The following is a 16,956-nucleotide window of genomic DNA, read 5'->3' on the forward strand; positions in this document are numbered from 1 at the left end:
TATGAACGACAAATTTATAGTCAGTGAGGTCATTAATTAAATGGTGATGAGTTTTTTGACTAATTTTTAAAGAGTTGCAGTTTTTATGAGAGATTCTTAAATTGACAACGCCTCTCTCAAAAAAGGTGTCAAAATCTGGAGTGTATATTTTTTTTAAAATTTGAAACCACCTGCTCTACAAATTTGTGGTTAATATTTTGATAAATGCATAAAATACAGCAATAAAACTTACCTGGATCAATTAGGCACTTTTTGGCAAATTTATAAAATTTTGATGAGATTGCAATATGGCACAAAAACAAGCAATTGTTATAGGAGAGAGAGAGAGAGAAAGCAAGAGGAGAAAAATGAGACTCCAGTTTGGAGCCAACCATGATTTTGTTAACTTTATTGTTTTTGTCCGAATATTCTGGTTACAGCGATTATTTTTAAATCTTTATAAGATTAGAAGTTGGTCGTCATAATTATTATTGGCCCAACTTAACTTTCCTGCTTGTCTAGTTGGGGTGGTTGTTGCTGTAGTCTTTTTCATAAATCTGATGGCTGACGGGGTCACATTTTCCTACGGCGTGTTCCTCCCCATAATCCAGAAGGAGTTTGGGACGTCGAAAAGCACGACGACGACCTGGGCTGGCAGTCTTTTTGGCGTCGATGCCCTTGCTGTCAGGCCCCATCGCGTCCACCCTCACGGATCGCTATGGTTGTAGGAATTGCACCATTGTGGGTGGAATTCTGGCTACGCTGGGATTTATCTGTCGTATTATGCCAGTAAGTTCTGATTTATTTACATGATGATTGATTACAAGTTAATTGACATTTTAATACCCAATTTGTCGAATTTTATACACATTTAAAAGTCAATATTATTAGTAATTAATTAATTAACTAACTCTTGCTTTGCAATTGCAGTTTCAATTCACATGCTCATTTTGGCGTTCGGAGTGATCACGGGATTTGGTTTGTCGCTGTGCTACGTGGCGGCGGTTGTGATAGTGGCCTATTATTTTGATAAGAGACGCTCACTCGCGCCGGGCCTGTCCATGTGTGGCGGTGGGATTGGAACTTTTATGTTTGGCCCCCTGAATTCCTATCTCATTGGTGAGTCCCGGAAGTAGAGAATATTAATTACTAATTAATTAATTAATAGATGATTTTCGTGATTTGCAGAAGCGACCAGCTGGAGAGTGACCTTGTTGGTGGACGCCGGGTGTTTTTATTTAGCCTTTGCTTCTGTGCTATCCTCATGAAAGACTTGGAATGGAGCAAGAAGAGTAGTCGAAAGAGGGAAAAGGTTCTCCAGAATGAGCACGACCTTAATACTCAGACTCAACTAAAGTAGGTTGATAACCTTTATTGATTACTAACATAATTTGAAGATATCTTAATCATCCTAATCTTTGCTGACCTAGCCTGAATGGAGCAGGGGGTGGAATGTACTCCATCCCTGAAGGAGGAGGAGGAGGAGGAACTGCCTTGATTGGACTCTAGAAATCTGAAAGACTTTGCAATTCTCGTTTGTATCCCACATTTGTCCGTGAAGCGGAGCAGCTTTGTCTCAAGAACAACAACAGCACGTCCCACTACGTCAAAAATGGAGGAGGAGGAGGAAAAGGGATTCGCTACTATATCGAATAATTATGCCGGAGGTTTCACCTCTGGAGGTGGTCCTATCCTCGTTCCGGCCCCTGTCCCACCTCGTGCAGAGAACAATGATCTCAGTAATGAAGACAAAAGTGAGAGTGGTGGGCAAGACAGCGTCGACGACGAGAAGGGGCCAAGCTATCATAAAAGACGACAAAGATGATGATGATGGAGGAAAATGAAAGCGACTCGCCCCTCCTCGTCGTCGCCGTCGCGAACAATAACAATAATTCCAATAACTACGGGAGGTCAAGAAGTCAGCAATAACTTGTGTGACTTTCACCACCACAAACAATCTCAATTCTCATCTCCAACAAATGAATACAAAACCATTCAGCAATAATCAGAGTAGTAATAAGACTAATGGAAAAGGAGAAGTGACGTCGTCGCCGTCGCCATCACCAAACAATGAGAAGAATGGCGTAAACAGCAGTTGTAACGGAGGAGCAGGAAACATGAGCACATTGGAGAAGCAGGGATGAGAAACAATCTTGTGCAGCATACGAGGTATGTATGTGGGTCCAGGTTTAATGAATAATAGCTAATTGATTGATTAATTATTTTAATAATGACTAATGACTAGGAATTGGGGGAATCATCGCAATTCTTTAACGTATCGTGCGCAGTGCTGAATTTGAAGAGAAGCCGAATGCGCCCCCTCCGACCTGCGACTCATGTCCGGATATCATTTCGGTAGCCACGGCGGATGATAATACGCCCGTGAGTTATTTATTATTCGGGTTAATTTAGTCGAGGAGAATTATTGAGTGATTGTAATTGATTTAGGAGTGGAAAGCCGCCCTGCAGGATATTACGTCTGGATGCAAGAAATCTTTGCCCTGGATCACTTGAAAAATACCAGATTCGTTTTGTTCATCATGTCGAATTTTCTCTTGTACATGTGGTAAGTAAATTGTGGTGGGTGGAGAGTGCGCCAAGTAAAATTGGGATAAGTACTTATGCACATTTCCTCTTTGCCTCCCAGGTATGAGATCCCATTGACCTTTCTTGCCGACACTGCCACGGGCTTGGGCTACTCGGAAGGAGAAGGAGCCATGTTGGGAAGTACGATCGGACTTTTAACCGTTTTCGGAAATGTAAAGAAATTTAATCCGTTAAATTAGGAAATTAAGTATTAATTATTATTATTCAACTTTATTTGTGATTTCGTTTTGCAGATAATTTTGGGGTATTTGGGGGACAAGAAGTGGGCAAATTCCGTGACGATTTATGGCCTGTGTATTTCCATTTGCGGCATCGTGACCGGCCTGATGCCCTGCCTCTTTGGGAAGTTGTTCAGCATGGGGCTCACCTACTACTTCCTCGTCTTGCTCTGCGCGTGTTTGGCTTGATGATTGCGGCAAATTACTCACTCACACCCGTCATCCTACTTCAAGTAACGAGAGAAAAATTATAGCCACACGTAATTAATTAGTGAAAGTGAATGATAACTAATAATTACCTGCTTAACGTTTAGGTCGTCAGTTTGGAAAAGTTTACCCCCGCGTACGGTCTTCTCCTACTTGTGCAAGGGATCGGAAACCTGATCGGACCACCCATTGCTGGTATTTTACATTCATTTCTTCATAAATTTGACTAGAATTTGTGACTGGTGCTAACCCCTCATTTCTCCCTGTGCAGGCCTCCTCTACGACTACACGGGAAAGTACGCCTGGTCATTTTGGATCGCTGGGGTGGGATCTTCATCTCCAATTTTTCATCCTCGCCCCAATCTATCAACGCCATCAAGCCCGGTACGAAGAGTCGACTCGGGACATTTCCGCCAGTCGCAGCAGTGGACGCAGCAACAGCAGTTGTGAAGAAGGACACAGAGGAAACAGCGCCAGTCCGACGCCAAGCATCCTCAAAGATCTCGACAGGAAAATGGGGGCAGGGGATAACAATGCGTGAAAAAAAGTTCACTAATTGAACGCAATACTTAGTACTTACTAACGAAGAATGACACATGCAGAACAGAAGATTTTTACTAACTCACACGCAGCAAGTAAATTAGTGGCTTAATAATCGCAATTAAAATTAATTAATACCGAAGAAGAAGCGAAATATTCATTGTTTAGTTCCATTTAAGCTTCAAATAATCCTAATTAAACGTTTACATCCAATTAATTCCAAAATTAGTGGATTAGTATTTAGTTTTTGTATTTATGAATTAGCAATTTCTTTTTTTCGTTATTCATTATTGACTCGATATTTTTTTAAGACTTAAGTTTTTGACATATTTCTGTGACTTTGAGATGAACTAGTTTTGTATCATTATTTATTTATTTACTAGAAATGGATTAAGTTTAAACTGAATTGAATACTTGAGAAAAAAAGGGCTTCTCGCCACAAGGCCTTTATAGCATGGGTATGTATTGCAAGGATATGCTGACTGCTTATAGCCGCTTATTTCTTATGGAGAAGCCAAAGATTTCTCGCCCGCTTTATTTCTTATGGGAGAAGCCAAAGATTTCTCGCCCCGCTTTATTTCTTATGGGAGAAGCCAAAGATTTCTCGCCCGCTTTATTTCTTATGGGAGAAGCCACGGATTTCTCACCCACTTTATTTCTTATGGGAAAAAAGACGGTCCTCATCACACACTTCTTATGAGGAAAAAGAGGGCTCCTCGCCACATACTTTTCCTTACGGAAAAAATACGGGTTCTCGCCACCATACATTGCCTTATGAGGGAAAAAGACGGTTAGGGCTTCTCGCCACAAGGCCTTTATAGCATGGGTATGTATTGCAAGGATATGCTGACTGCTTATAGTAACCAAAGTCTCAGATGTATTTTCATTGTGTCGAAAAATAATGGCGGGACTTCTCAAATTGCCCCAAATATCTCAGTTTACCCCCGTGCCATAGATTATCCTGGTGTCTCTGATTACCCCAAATTACTAAAATTACCCAAAATCTCAAATTACCCCAACAATGTATTTCTTATGGAAAAAAATCTTTCAGATGGGGGTACATGGGTTGAGAAGAAATGATGGCGGGACGTTTGAGACTAAATTATCAAAAATGTCTCAATTTACCCTATTTGTCTCATTTTATTCAAGTATCTCAATTTACCCCAATTGTCTCAAATTCCCCACTTATCTTAAAAACCATCAACGAATCATTTTACCTCTATATAGACAAGTAATACTCATTCAATTCTAAGTTACTCGCAGAGTCTTCAAGTTTAAAAATGCCTTTCTACTGTGTGCCCAACATTTAGTTTGGTTGAGCCCTTTTATCTTGGCATTTGATATAACGTTACTCGTAATAATCTGCTCATATTCTATAATTGAAAGTGGAAAATCAAACCAAACCGGTTACTCATGGCAACCAAAATCACAGATGTGTTTTCATGTGCCAATAAATATTGGCGGGACGACTCAAATTACCCAAAATTCTCGAATTGCCCCAAATGTATCAATTTACCCCCTGTGTCATTGATTTTCATGTTGTCTCAATATACCCCAAATGACTAAAACTACCCCCAAAATCTCAAATTACCCCAATAATGTATTTCTTATGGAAAAAAATCCTTCGTTGGGTGTACATGGGTTAGTAAGAAATGATGGCGGGACATTGAGACTTGAGGTCTCAATTTATATTCTCCCAAATTATCCAAGTGTGTCATTTACGCCCAAATGTCTCATGTTACCCCATTTGTCTCAATTTATTCAAGTATCCCAATTTATCCAAATACCTCAATTTACCCCAATTAAATATTTCAAAGCACCCCAAATATTCCAAATTACCCCGAGCCTTTTCTACGGCTCCGCCCAACGGCTCTTCCTTACAATACATTTCTTATGGAGAACTTATTCCCATAGCGTTTAAGGATAGACACCTTTGTTATGAGACCAAGGTATGTGTATGGTGTAGTAAGTCATCATGTAAGGGTATGCCAGTATTTGTTATGTCCCCTCCTATGCTTTACGTTTTATTATGGATAGAAAAGGTTGAAAAGGTGGAGTTCGACCTTTTTGTTGGTGGTAGTGTTGATACTAATAAGCAAGTTACGAGAAAAAGATTGAAAAAAGGTAGAGTGAAACGTTTTCTGAAGCTAGTGGTGATACTAATGATGACACAATTTTTCACCAACGTTTAAAATAGTACTTATGAAGGTTTATCTACAAAAGTATAGCGTTATTTGTGAAAATATGATATTCACGCATGAAAAAACTTATTGTTTAAAAACATGAAAAATTATATATGAAAATTGTTTGCAGTAATGAGATGAAATAACAGATCAGAAGTATTTATAATTAGCATTTATTGTCAAAGATTTGTTAAATAATTCTTAAAATTGTGTGTTTATTTATTATGCGCAGTAAATTTGACTGGGTTCTTGTCTAATGTAAACCTTTCCCATTTATTTATTATCATAAGTAAAGTTGGGATATGTAGGTCAGGCAGTGCCTAAGTACACAGCACACAAACTTTTAGAAAAATTATCTCCCTTTAACTTTATTGCGTTAACAACAAAACACTAAAACCACTTGATTTTTAAGCCGAATTAAAAGACAATGTTGTTGCTTTGCACAAGAATTAGAAGGTTTTTGATCTTTTATTTTGAGTAATTTGGAAGTGGACAGTTGTTCATTTAGCATTGAGTAGGTTTCAACGTTTTCTTACTGGTAATCAAGCGTATGGATTATCATTTGGGAGACCTTCAGATGATCTTACGATATCAGTAAGTAATTTACGAGTCACAACCATTTCTCCATTCTTTGCCGCCTGCATAATAGACGCTATTACATTTTTCACATGCTCCCCAAACGTTAACATTTTCTCCTCTTGGGTTTGGGGGAGTTCTAGAAACTGCATCAATTTTGTTAAGACATTCATCGAATCTTCATTGCTTAGCATCAATTCTACTCCATGAATATGATACTCAGAAAGTGGTTCACCCCAAAAATCTACACGGTCAGGCTTATGCAATGTCCGACACACCTTACAGCATTCACCAGAAGTTCCACTTGCCTGACTTCTGTATCATCTTCTCCCTCTTCTTCGTCCGAAGACGCGTCTGAACTTGAATCTTGACTGTCCCCTTCTCTACTACAATTTGACAGCTTGTTCCTTCTTCCACCTCGAGATCGTCTTTCTTTTTTTGCTTGGGGTTCATCATCGGAGCTAGTTTAGTTGGAAATGATGTGTCCGCTGAGTCATCCTGGTTCGTTTCAGCATCATCAGAATCAAACAACGTGGTGCAAATGAGAGACTTCTTCAGTCTCTCATACTTTAGGCTCAAATCTTGACTTGAGCCTAAAGTTGCACCTCGTTCCACTCATTCATATTTAATTATCATACTTTGCAATCAAATTTTTATTTTAATTAAACCTAACCCCCAAATTAAGTAGGGTTGGACTGAGTGAGGTGGAAAATCAAATCAATTGATCATATGGAGGTAGAGCTTTTGAGGCACCTCCCCATTTGCCAAAATGTGTACATATGTATACATATGTATGTGTACATATGTGTACATATGTATACATATGTGTGTGCACATATGCATACATTTGTGCGTGTACACATGTGTGCATATGTAATTACATGTGTAAACATATGAATTTACCTCAAATCATAAAATCTTTCAGATGGCTCAATAATTTCGGACCAGTATAAAAGAAGAGATTGCTGTTATCGTCAGACAGTTGACCTAGAGAGGTGATATTAAGATGGTTTACAAATGTAGTCGCTGCTCCAGACACTTCAATTCTGAACAGGCTTTAAGTACTCATAAAACTGGGTTTCACAAAGTGACGTTGTTTGATTCTGATGATGCTGAAACGAACCAGGATGACTCAGCGGACACATCATTTCCAACTAAAACTAGCTCCGATGATGAACCCCAAGCAAAAAAAGAAAGACGATCTCGAGGTGGAAGAAGGAACAAGCTGTCAAATTGTAGTAGAGAAGGGGACAGTCAAGATTCAAGTTCAGACGCGTCTTCGGACGAAGAAGAGGGAGAAGATGATACAGAAAGTCAGGCAAGTGGAACTTCTGGTGAATGCTGTAAGGTGTGTCGGACATTGCATAAGCCTGACCGTGTAGATTTTTGGGGTGAACCACTTTCTGAGTATCATATTCATGGAGTAGAATTGATGCTAAGCAATGAAGATTCGATGAATGTCTTAACAAAATTGATGCAGTTTCTAGAACTCCCCCAAACCCAAGAGGAGAAAATGTTAACGTTTGGGGAGCATGTGAAAAATGTAATAGCGTCTATTATGGTCCTCAAGTCTCAATGTCCCGCCATCATTTCTTACTAACCCATGTACACCCAACCGAAAAATTTTTTCCCATAAGAAATACATTATTGGGGTAATTTGAGATTTTGGGGGTAGTTTTAGTCATTTGGGGTATATTGAGACATGAAAATCAATGACACAGGGGGTAAATTGATACATTTGGGGCAATTCGAGAAATTTTGGGGTAATTGAGTCGTCCCGCCAATATTTATTGGCACATGAAAACACATCTGTGATTTTGGTTGCCATGAGTAACCGGTTTGGTTTGATTTTCCACTTTCAATTATAGAATATGAGCAGATTATTACGAGTAACGTTATATCAAATGCCAAGATAAAAAGGCTCAACCAAACTAAATGTTTGGGCACACAGTAGAAAGGCATTTTTAAACTTGAAGACTCTGCGAGTAACTAAGAATTGAATGAGTATTACTTGTCTATATAGAGGTAAAATGATTCGTTGATGGTTTTTAAGATAAGTGGGGAATTTGAGACAATTGGGGTAAATTGAGATACTTGAATAAAATGAGACAAATAGGGTAAATTGAGACATTTTTGATAATTTAGTCTCAAACGTCCCGCCATCATTTCTTCTCAACCCATGTACCCCCATCTGAAAGATTTTTTTCCATAAGAAATACATTGTTGGGGTAATTTGAGATTTTGGGTAATTTTAGTAATTTGGGGTAATCAGAGACACCAGGATAATCTATGGCACGGGGGTAAACTGAGATATTTGGGGCAATTTGAGAAGTCCCGCCATTATTTTTCGACACATGAAAATACATCTGAGACTTTGGTTACTATAAGCAGTCAGCATATCCTTGCAATACATACCCATGCTATAAAGGCCTTGTGGCGAGAAGCCCTAACCGTCTTTTTCCCTCATAAGGCAATGTATGGTGGCGAGAACCCGTATTTTTTCCCGTAAGGAAAAGTATGTGGCGAGGAGCCCTCTTTTTCCTCATAAGAAGTGTGTGATGAGGACCCGTCTTTTTTCCCATAAGAAATAGAGTGGGCGAGAAATCCGTGGCTTCTCCCATAAGAAATAAAGCGGGCGAGAAATCTTTGGCTTCTCCCATAAGAAATAAAGTGGGTGAGAAATCTTTGGCTTCTCCCATAAGAAATAAAGCGGGCGAGAAATCTTTGGCTTCTCCCATAAGAAATAAAGCGGGCGAGAAATCTTTGGCTTCTCCCATAAGAAATAAAGCGGGCGAGAAATCCTTGGCGAGAAAACCTAGCCAAGGATTTCCCCATAAGAAATAAAGCGGGCGAGAAATCTTTGGCGAAAAAACCTAGCCAAGGATTTCCCCATAAGAAATAAAGCGGGCGAGAAATCTTTGGCGAAAAAACCTAGACACTTGTACTACTGACGGGTCTTAAAATAAAATGGATTTAAAGATTGATTGGTTTTATGCTGCAGAAAATTTCATCATTAATCAAATTTTCGATCACAATTTCTTCATAAAAAACTATTAGGCCAAAATAGCATAGGCATATCATTTCTTGTATTTTGCTTGAGTAAACCCTTTACGCCAAATATGATAAGGGGCACATGTTGAGGGCACCTTAGGATACGGATATGTATGCAATTTTATGAATAGCTTCGTGCGAGTCAGAGTCGGACAAACATGATTTAATTTATTGACAACAAGTCATAACCATGAATTTTGATATTTAAACGGCAACACGAATAACTCTCTCCAATTGTCCCACCTGCAGGGTCCAGTCCCCTGGAACAACTTCCCACTCCCCTGCCTCATTCGCCAGGACGAAGTGGTCCCGATTCAGACAAAGGTTTGCCTCCCTCACCTCATTCGCTGAAATATTCTCCAGTTTTTCAAAATCGAGCAAATCCCTAATTGGTCTTCCTCCCTGTCCTGCGTTGGGTGGGGCGAGAAACCAGAGGACCGAGTGATCCCCCGCAGTCACCCCCACGTTCCTCACGGCCAGAGTGACCATCACTGCGCAGTCTTGATCCACTCCTCCGATCGTCGGTATTTCAAGGATAGGGGGCAAGTTAAGAATGCTATACCCGAAGGTTGTGTAGGACAATCCGAACCCGAATGGATAGACGGGCGTCCCCTCGTAAAAACGATACGTCCTCCCCGTCGACGTTCCCTCCGTGGGGCGCATGTTCATATCATACTTCTCAAACTGGGTGATCACTTCGTTCGAGTAGAACGTTTGTGCCAGGCGTCCCGACGGATTGTACCGGCCGAAAAGGACGTCTGCTATCGCCTCTCCGCCCGCCTGCCCCAGATATCCCGCCCAGATGATGGCTCCCACTCGGGGATCATCCTTCCACTCGGACAGGTCCACCACGCCACCCGAGACCACGAAGAGGATCACGGGCTCCCTCGCGGCGGCTAGGACAGTTCGGATGAGTTCAGGCTGCAACCCTGTCAGGGTCAAGTTTAACCTGTCATGCTCTTCATACTCGACCCCCTCCTCCTCAAACTGCGCAGCGTTGATCCCCACAAAGAGAACGATGGGGGAGGAGATCGCGGCCAGGGCGGCGGCCTCATCCAAATGCGGGTTCGTTGTGGATATCAAGTCGCAGCCGAATTCGTACTGGGCGTTGGGAAAGGAGGCTCGGATGGCACTCAATGGGGTCGAGATGGAGGAAGGAATTCCATGGTAGTTGGCCAAGAAGGCTCTCGAGGCGTTCAGGTGTGGTCCGATCAAGGCCATCGTGCCTTGTTTTTGTGCCCCCAAAGTAACGGGTAGTGGGGCCTTGCCTGCCTTCCCCAAGGCGGGGGAGTTCTTAAGGAGGACGATACTTTGTCGGGCCGCGGCCAAGGCGGCGTCTCGATGAGGTTGGCTGTCCACGATGGGTGGCAGAAGGTCGGTGAAGGGACGGGTCGCATTCTTTTCAAAGTATCCGAGCCGCATGAGGACCCTGAACCCGTTGGCGAGCGCGGTATCCAGCATGGCCGGGGTGACTGCCCCTTCCGCCACGGCGTCTCCCAAGTAGCGGGTGAAGAAGGGACCGTTGTAGGCGTAGCACTCGATGTCGACCCCGGCGTCTAGAACGGCGTGGCAGGTCTCGTTGGGGAACTGGGTGTAGTTGTGGGTCCTTTGGACAAAGTCGACCGCCCCGCAGTCGGACACGATATAGCCCTCGAAACCCCACTCCCCTCGGATCTTGTCGGTCAGTAGGCCTTTATCTGCGCAGGCGGGGATTCCGTTAATGGCCGAGTAAGCACACATGATACAGCTCACGTCCGACTACAAATATGCAAATAAGATAAGAACAGATAAATTTCCGAACGTGTAGCCTGAGTTTTCTGAGCAACCCTCAAAAGAAAAGCCTACCTCTTGTACACAACTCCTGAACACGGGGAGGTACGTGTCCGCCATGTCCTGCTCGTTGACAACAGCGTCAAAGGTGAATCTATCGTTCTCCAGCGAGTGTGCGGCGAAATGTTTGCAGCACGCGGAAGTCTTGAGGAATCCATTTGCAGATTCGTCACCCTGCAATCCGCGAATGAAGTAACGTGCGAATTCCGTACTGAGGCGTGGATCTTCTCCGGGGTTTCGTGACCTCTCCCCCATCTGGGGTCGCGGTAGATGTTTATGTTTGGTGACCAGTACGTCAGCCCTCCATTCCCCACGTTGAAGAATGCTCTGCAATATTGATTGTTCAGAAATGTGTGCAATTTTCGCTTTAAGTATTTATTGTTTAAAACCTTGCTTCGTTCCCCGTTATGTTGCCGACTTGGAAGAAGAGTTCTTTACTGAAGGAGGAGCAAGGTTGATGGGTTGTGGGAACACGGTCGAGTATTCCGTGGGGGGTCGGAAATGAGCCCCTGGCGCATCGGCGACTCCTTTGAGACCCTCGTTCCACCAGTTGTACGAGTCCAGATCCACGTTTTGAGTGGCACCCTCCGTCTCGTGAACGAGCAGACCAATCTTCTCGGCCAAGGTGAGGCGAAAGATCAAATCCGACACGCGAGCTTCTGTGGGCAAGCTGGAGTCGCAAAATGGTAGATTTGCATTCCTTGGCTTGTCACATTGGCTGGTAAACTAGGAATTTTACATTGGAACAACGGAAAATTTTAATACTTGAATTATCCAGTCAGTAACTTGAGGAATAATACAGTGCCCCTAGTGCTCGGCGCGAGACGAGACCATCTCGAAAATTTCGAGACGAGACGAGATACGAGACGAGACGAGATACGAGACGAGACGAGATACGAGACGAGACGAGATACGAGACGAGACGAGACCAACTTTTTCGTCTCGAAAGATTTCGGGACGAACGAGATCGAGACGAGACCAACGCCATCTCGTCTCGACAAATCTCGGTCGAGACGAGACGTCTCGATACATCAAAAATTTAGAAATTTAGCAGCAAATTCTCCGTCCTCTAGCCTTCTGCAAGGAGCGAGCAGCTTTGGGAAATGCAGTATCCTTCAAAATTTTTTTTGGAGACAATAGATAAAACGAATAATTATGATCAAAACTTTAACCAATCTGCAAATATTCTGATTTTTACGTAAAAGACACTCAAATATGACACTAACTATATAACTCCAATTATAAATTGTATATACTGCGGGTAACGATTCCTTCGTATCCATATCCCAAGTATTCTTTGTATATGTAGTAACATAAGCTATGACGGTTACGAGTCATTCAGGTATTTCATGTTAGCCTTCGTAAGCTCGTAATTACGTTCATAAGCGATGGTAGTATCTTAGCATTGGTAAATACAAAATGCATAAAAGATAGTATTAGTGAGGGCTCTAGCGACGAGTAATTAACCACCACGATATAAAAGATACAGAAAGAGATGTTCCACGTCACTCACAGATGGAGTAGGAGTTAACTCTGCGAGTTTGCCATTTAGTTTAACATTGAGGGCCTGAGGGCCTCTGGCGACCTCTCGTATGTGACGTGGAGAGTCATCCCCCTTACTTGCTTAACAAAGAGCAGAGTGCTTCTTCTAATTCTTTATATTCTATGTTCATAAGCCTGCGAAGATCATCTTACGAACCAAAAATTTGACTTATCTGGGTAAAAATCACATACAAGAGATATTGGTACGTTTGTCAAAAGGTCGTAAGGTTAGTAAGTTTACGTGTTTACGTACTAACGAAAATTGACGTGAAATGACTCAATGGAAGCGTCGTAAAATTTTGTCATCCCGTTACTAGCTTACGATTAAGATTTATCCTTTATTTTTTTGTGTAAACTACTAGTATGTAGTTTACTATATAAGGAATACAAGGCCAATTAATAATATTCTAAATATTTGCAGTTTGTGTATTTGTATTTTGTAATTATCTGAAGAATACAAAAGATATTTTGAAAAACATGGATGAATGTCGAGACATCTCGTCTCGATCGAGACGAGATTCGAGACGAGACGAGATGACAAAATCGTCATCTCGTCTCGTCTCGATTACTTCGTCTCGAGTCACTTTCGAGACGAGACGAGACAAGGCAATCTCGTCTCGTCTCGTCTCGTGCCGAGCACTAAGTGCCCCCATACCTGTTGGGCATGGCTGAGAAAACAGCATGATCCTAGCAGGAGGATAATGCAAGTTAGAGATGAAATAGTCATTTTGGGAGTTTTTGGTTAGGTTAGGGGTAGGTCGTGCTGGTTAGTGATTGTTCGTCCGCAGTGTAATTAGGACTGATCTGGTTCGGATCGAACATGCAAGTTTTAAGAAATTATGAAAACATATAGTGCCGGTAGTTATTTATTTAACCATGGACTCATTTTTTTCTGTCAAGCTAAATGATAATGTCTTACATATTTAGGCCTTAGGTTGAACCAACATGCATACAAATAATGATATATGTAGCAGTTTCGCTTTTCAATCAAATAGATGTCAACAAACGTGATTGAGTGGAATGTCATGCCACACAGAGATAGCATTGAATGAGATGGAGTCATGACTAATTGTAAGTGATGAAGATCAGAAGCTGATGCAAAATTCCAGTTACACCTGCAAAATTAAAGTTCCAGTTGCAAATTCCAAGTTGCAGGTCTCGCCCTAATTGTGTGGGCTGGTAATCGATTTATTATAGATTATACATCTTCTCTCCGTTAGATTGTGCATTTTGCACACGTGCGGTCTTTTGTTTATCATCGGACTTATTTATTTGAGTTACTGGGTAGTTCAATCACAGCTTGTAGTTCGTGTGTCCTGGCAAGGACATCTCCAGTAAACAAATCATTCACTTGTGTGTATTATTATGATCCAATTTGTACAGTAATTTTATGGTGTTAAAAAAGGGTAAACACAACTATTCATTATCCCCAGACCCAATAAATTGGATCCCAGAAATTTTGGTCTTTGTTGACGGACGCTCTAGCAAACCCACGCTATATATTGATGCTACGTTTTCACATGGGGGGCTTCTTCCTAGTTCCAAAAATTTTATCTGCCTGCCTGTTGGGTTTTTCCGATGATGCAAATAATGTGGATTTTTTTTCTAAGGCGAAAATTGATTATTGGTTCGCACCGCATGGCAGTTTATGCATACAAGTTTTTACGAGGGGTGCATTTTAGGGGTGTTTGTTTGATCATTTCCTGTTTTTTTTGGTGCTGTTGCGAATGTCCCCCAAGAGAGTTTCCATGCGATTGGTTTCATGCAAAGTTAAATTGTCGGAGTAAAATGATACCTGAGGAGTAAGTGCAGTCTTCCTTGTCGTTCGTGGTTATTTTTTGTGGTGAGCAAGTTAGCACATACCGAAACACAACTTTCTCCATGCTTTTGCATATATGAGTCCGATAGGTCGTCATTTTGGCACGAAATAAATGTTTCTTCGCTAATTACGAATTTCTAGCTGTATTTCTCCCTTGATTGCTACCGTATATTATACATATAACTCTATGGCGGCTTCTGTATAATAAGTGTGTGCAGAGCAAAAAGGCAATGCCTTTTTAGCCCGAACCAGGGCTTATGTAATTGTCATGTCCGTCTGTCTGTCTGTCCGTCTGTCTTTCGATAGCTCTCGAACGAGTTGACCGATTGACTTGAAATTTTTACCACATGTGTATTGGACAAAGTTAGGAAACGAGTTCGAAGATGGGCCAAATCGGTCAAGTGGTTGACCGGTGGGGGTCATCGGAGTGGGTGGGGTTTGATGCACCAAAATTTCAGAATGGTCGTAGAAAGCTAAAATTTGGTACAGAGGTTGCTAATGGCTCCAAATGAAATAATATGAAGTGAAATTGGAAAATTATTCAACCTGAGGTGGCCGAGGGGGTGACCCATACCGATTTTTCAAAATTATTCAATCGAGCTGAAATTTGGTATAGAGGCTGCTAATGGCCCCTAATGGAAGAATATGAAGTGAAATTGGTAAAATTTTTACATGCCGAGACCAGTTGGGTGACCCATACCGATTTTCATAACTTGTCGTAAAAAGCTGAAATTTGGAACGGTGATACTTAATGGCTTCTCATGAAATTATATGAAGTCAAAGATGAACAAAAAGTAACCAGAGGGGCACTAAGGGTGCCCATACCGATTTCTAAGAGTTTATATATTCAGCTAAAATTTAGTGAGGAGTCAAAAATAACTTAGATTAGAATTTAGGACGGTTGAATTTCGAAATTTTTATACGAACAGCCTCCACTGCTCGTGGTATTTGGTGCCAAGCAATACTACCAAGTTACGCTAGTTAATGCAAGAACTAGTGAAAAATAGTACAACATTCTGACAAACATGAGTTTACTAATCAATCCTGGTTCGGGCTAAGCAAGCTGTACTGATAGGTTTTTGCTTTTTTGCCCCTCAAAAATGGGTGCCTTTTTGCTAATTGGCGCGAGATGAGATACAACTCACGCGACAAAAAAAAATTACAATTTATGAAATAAGGCTGTTAGGAGAAAAAAAATTAAAAATTAATGAAATAAGGCTGTTAGGCAAAAAAATTAAAAATTAATGAAATAAGGCTGTTAGGAAAAAAAATTAAAAATTAATGAAATAAGCAGGCTGTTGCAAGCCTCGGTTCTCTAACTCCAAAAGGGGATTACACAACGGACGTGATATATTTTTTTTTTTGTAATTCCAATTTTTTTATGTTGATGACCTTGTTCCAGTGAACATAATTAGTCATTACAACACCCCTCTAAATGACCTAGTATGACCGGAAATTGAGGTCAAGGTCAAAATTTTTTATTGCATTTTTGGACGTTTCAGGGCATTCTAAGACTTTGTCTCACTTTTCCCCATGGCGGGAATTTTTTGGGGGGTGACATGAGATTTCTAGTGTCTAGCTAGGATTGCTAGCTAGGATCTAGCTAGGACTGGGCTAGCTAGGATGCTAGCTAGGACTGCTAGCTAGGATTGCTAGCTAGGACTGCTAGCTAGGATTGCTAGCTGGAATAGCAACGCTTTCCGCATACCTAGTAAAACTAACCTAACCTGCTCGCTTCGTTTGCTTAAAAACGAACAATACCCCAATATTGGGCAGAATTACGATAATCGATGATCCACTTAGTCCCAAATCTCATAGTGCCCCAAAGATTTTACACCAGACAGGGTACAACCCAACCAGACATTCGACATTCGACACAAAAACTAGAAATCTCACGTCACCCCAAAAATATTCCCGCCATGGGGAAAAGTGAGACAAAGTCTTAGAATGCCCTGAAACGTCCAAAAATGCAATAAAAAATTTTGACCTTTGACCTTTTTTGTGACCTTAATATACATTTGTCGGTCAAAAAATTTATATATTCTTGATCAGCATGAAAAACCCGACATTTTGACGTATCACATTCCCCGATCGGAGAGGGGTCCTTCTGCCCGTATTGTTCCATATAAGGTTTCTGGCGTTAAACAGCAAACGAGTTTTTGACCTTTGACCTCAATTTCCGGTCAAACTAGGTCACTTAGAGGGGTGTTGTAATGACTAATTATGTTCACTGGATCAAGGTCATCAATAAAAAAATATTGGAATTACAAAAAAAAATATCACGTCCGTTGTGTAATCCCCTTTTGGAGTTAAGAGAACCGAGGCTTGCAACAGCCTGGAAACAGGGTTCGGAAAACCCCGGGGTTTTTTAGAAAAACCCAACCCCGCGGGTTTTTCCGGGGTT

The 16,956-nt window shown here is 41.4% G+C and overlaps 2 protein-coding genes and 2 long non-coding RNA genes across 4 annotated transcripts; 3 read left to right on the forward strand and 1 right to left on the reverse strand.

The window, feature by feature from the left end:
* Positions 1-915: 915 nt before the first annotated feature.
* Positions 916-1,494, forward strand: LOC118433762. Its single transcript, XR_004833559.1, has 3 exons — positions 916-1,098; positions 1,168-1,335; positions 1,410-1,494. It is a non-coding gene; the product is annotated as an uncharacterized LOC118433762 (long non-coding RNA).
* A 971-nt stretch (positions 1,495-2,465) lies between these two features.
* LOC118433761 (monocarboxylate transporter 9-like) lies at positions 2,466-3,461 on the forward strand. The gene is made up of 5 exons (XM_035845988.1): positions 2,466-2,545; positions 2,627-2,738; positions 2,820-2,987; positions 3,119-3,206; positions 3,283-3,461. The coding sequence occupies exons 1-5, from the start codon at positions 2,520-2,522 to the stop codon at positions 3,459-3,461; spliced, it is 573 nt and encodes a 190-aa protein (XP_035701881.1). The 5' UTR covers positions 2,466-2,519.
* Positions 2,968-3,341, forward strand: LOC110862959. Its single transcript, XR_002549237.2, has 3 exons — positions 2,968-3,037; positions 3,119-3,206; positions 3,283-3,341. It is a non-coding gene; the product is annotated as an uncharacterized LOC110862959 (long non-coding RNA).
* A 6,104-nt stretch (positions 3,462-9,565) lies between the features above and the next one.
* On the reverse strand, positions 9,566-11,446 carry LOC110862958 (beta-xylosidase/alpha-L-arabinofuranosidase 1-like). The gene is made up of 2 exons (XM_035845989.1): positions 11,207-11,446; positions 9,566-11,119 (listed from the first exon to the last, which is right to left on the reverse strand). Exons 1-2 carry the CDS (start codon positions 11,444-11,446, stop codon positions 9,566-9,568), a joined length of 1,794 nt encoding a protein of 597 aa, XP_035701882.1.
* Positions 11,447-16,956: the final 5,510 nt, after the last annotated feature.

The sequence above is a fragment of the Folsomia candida genome, unplaced genomic scaffold, assembly GCF_002217175.1.
Source record: "Folsomia candida strain VU population unplaced genomic scaffold, ASM221717v1 Fcan01_Sc111, whole genome shotgun sequence".
In the NCBI taxonomy this organism is placed as follows: domain Eukaryota; kingdom Metazoa; phylum Arthropoda; class Collembola; order Entomobryomorpha; family Isotomidae; genus Folsomia; species Folsomia candida.

What these genes read in the sequence shown, in the direction of transcription:
- LOC118433761 (XM_035845988.1), top strand. Translation starts at nt 2,520, where the DNA reads ATGTCGAATTTTCTCTTGTACATGTG. An exon ending in AATTTTCTCTTGTACATGTG is followed by an intron (nt 2,546 to 2,626) that starts GTAAGTAAATTG and finishes TTTGCCTCCCAG; the next exon opens with GTATGAGATCCCATTGACCT. An exon ending in TCTTGCTCTGCGCGTGTTTG is followed by an intron (nt 2,988 to 3,118) that starts GCTTGATGATTG and finishes CTTAACGTTTAG; the next exon opens with GTCGTCAGTTTGGAAAAGTT.
- LOC110862958 (XM_035845989.1), bottom strand. Translation starts at nt 11,446, where the DNA reads ATGGGGGAGAGGTCACGAAACCCCGGAGAAGATCCACGCCTCAGTACG. An exon ending in TCAGGAGTTGTGTACAAGAG is followed by an intron (nt 11,120 to 11,206) that starts GTAGGCTTTTCT and finishes GCATATTTGTAG; the next exon opens with TCGGACGTGAGCTGTATCAT.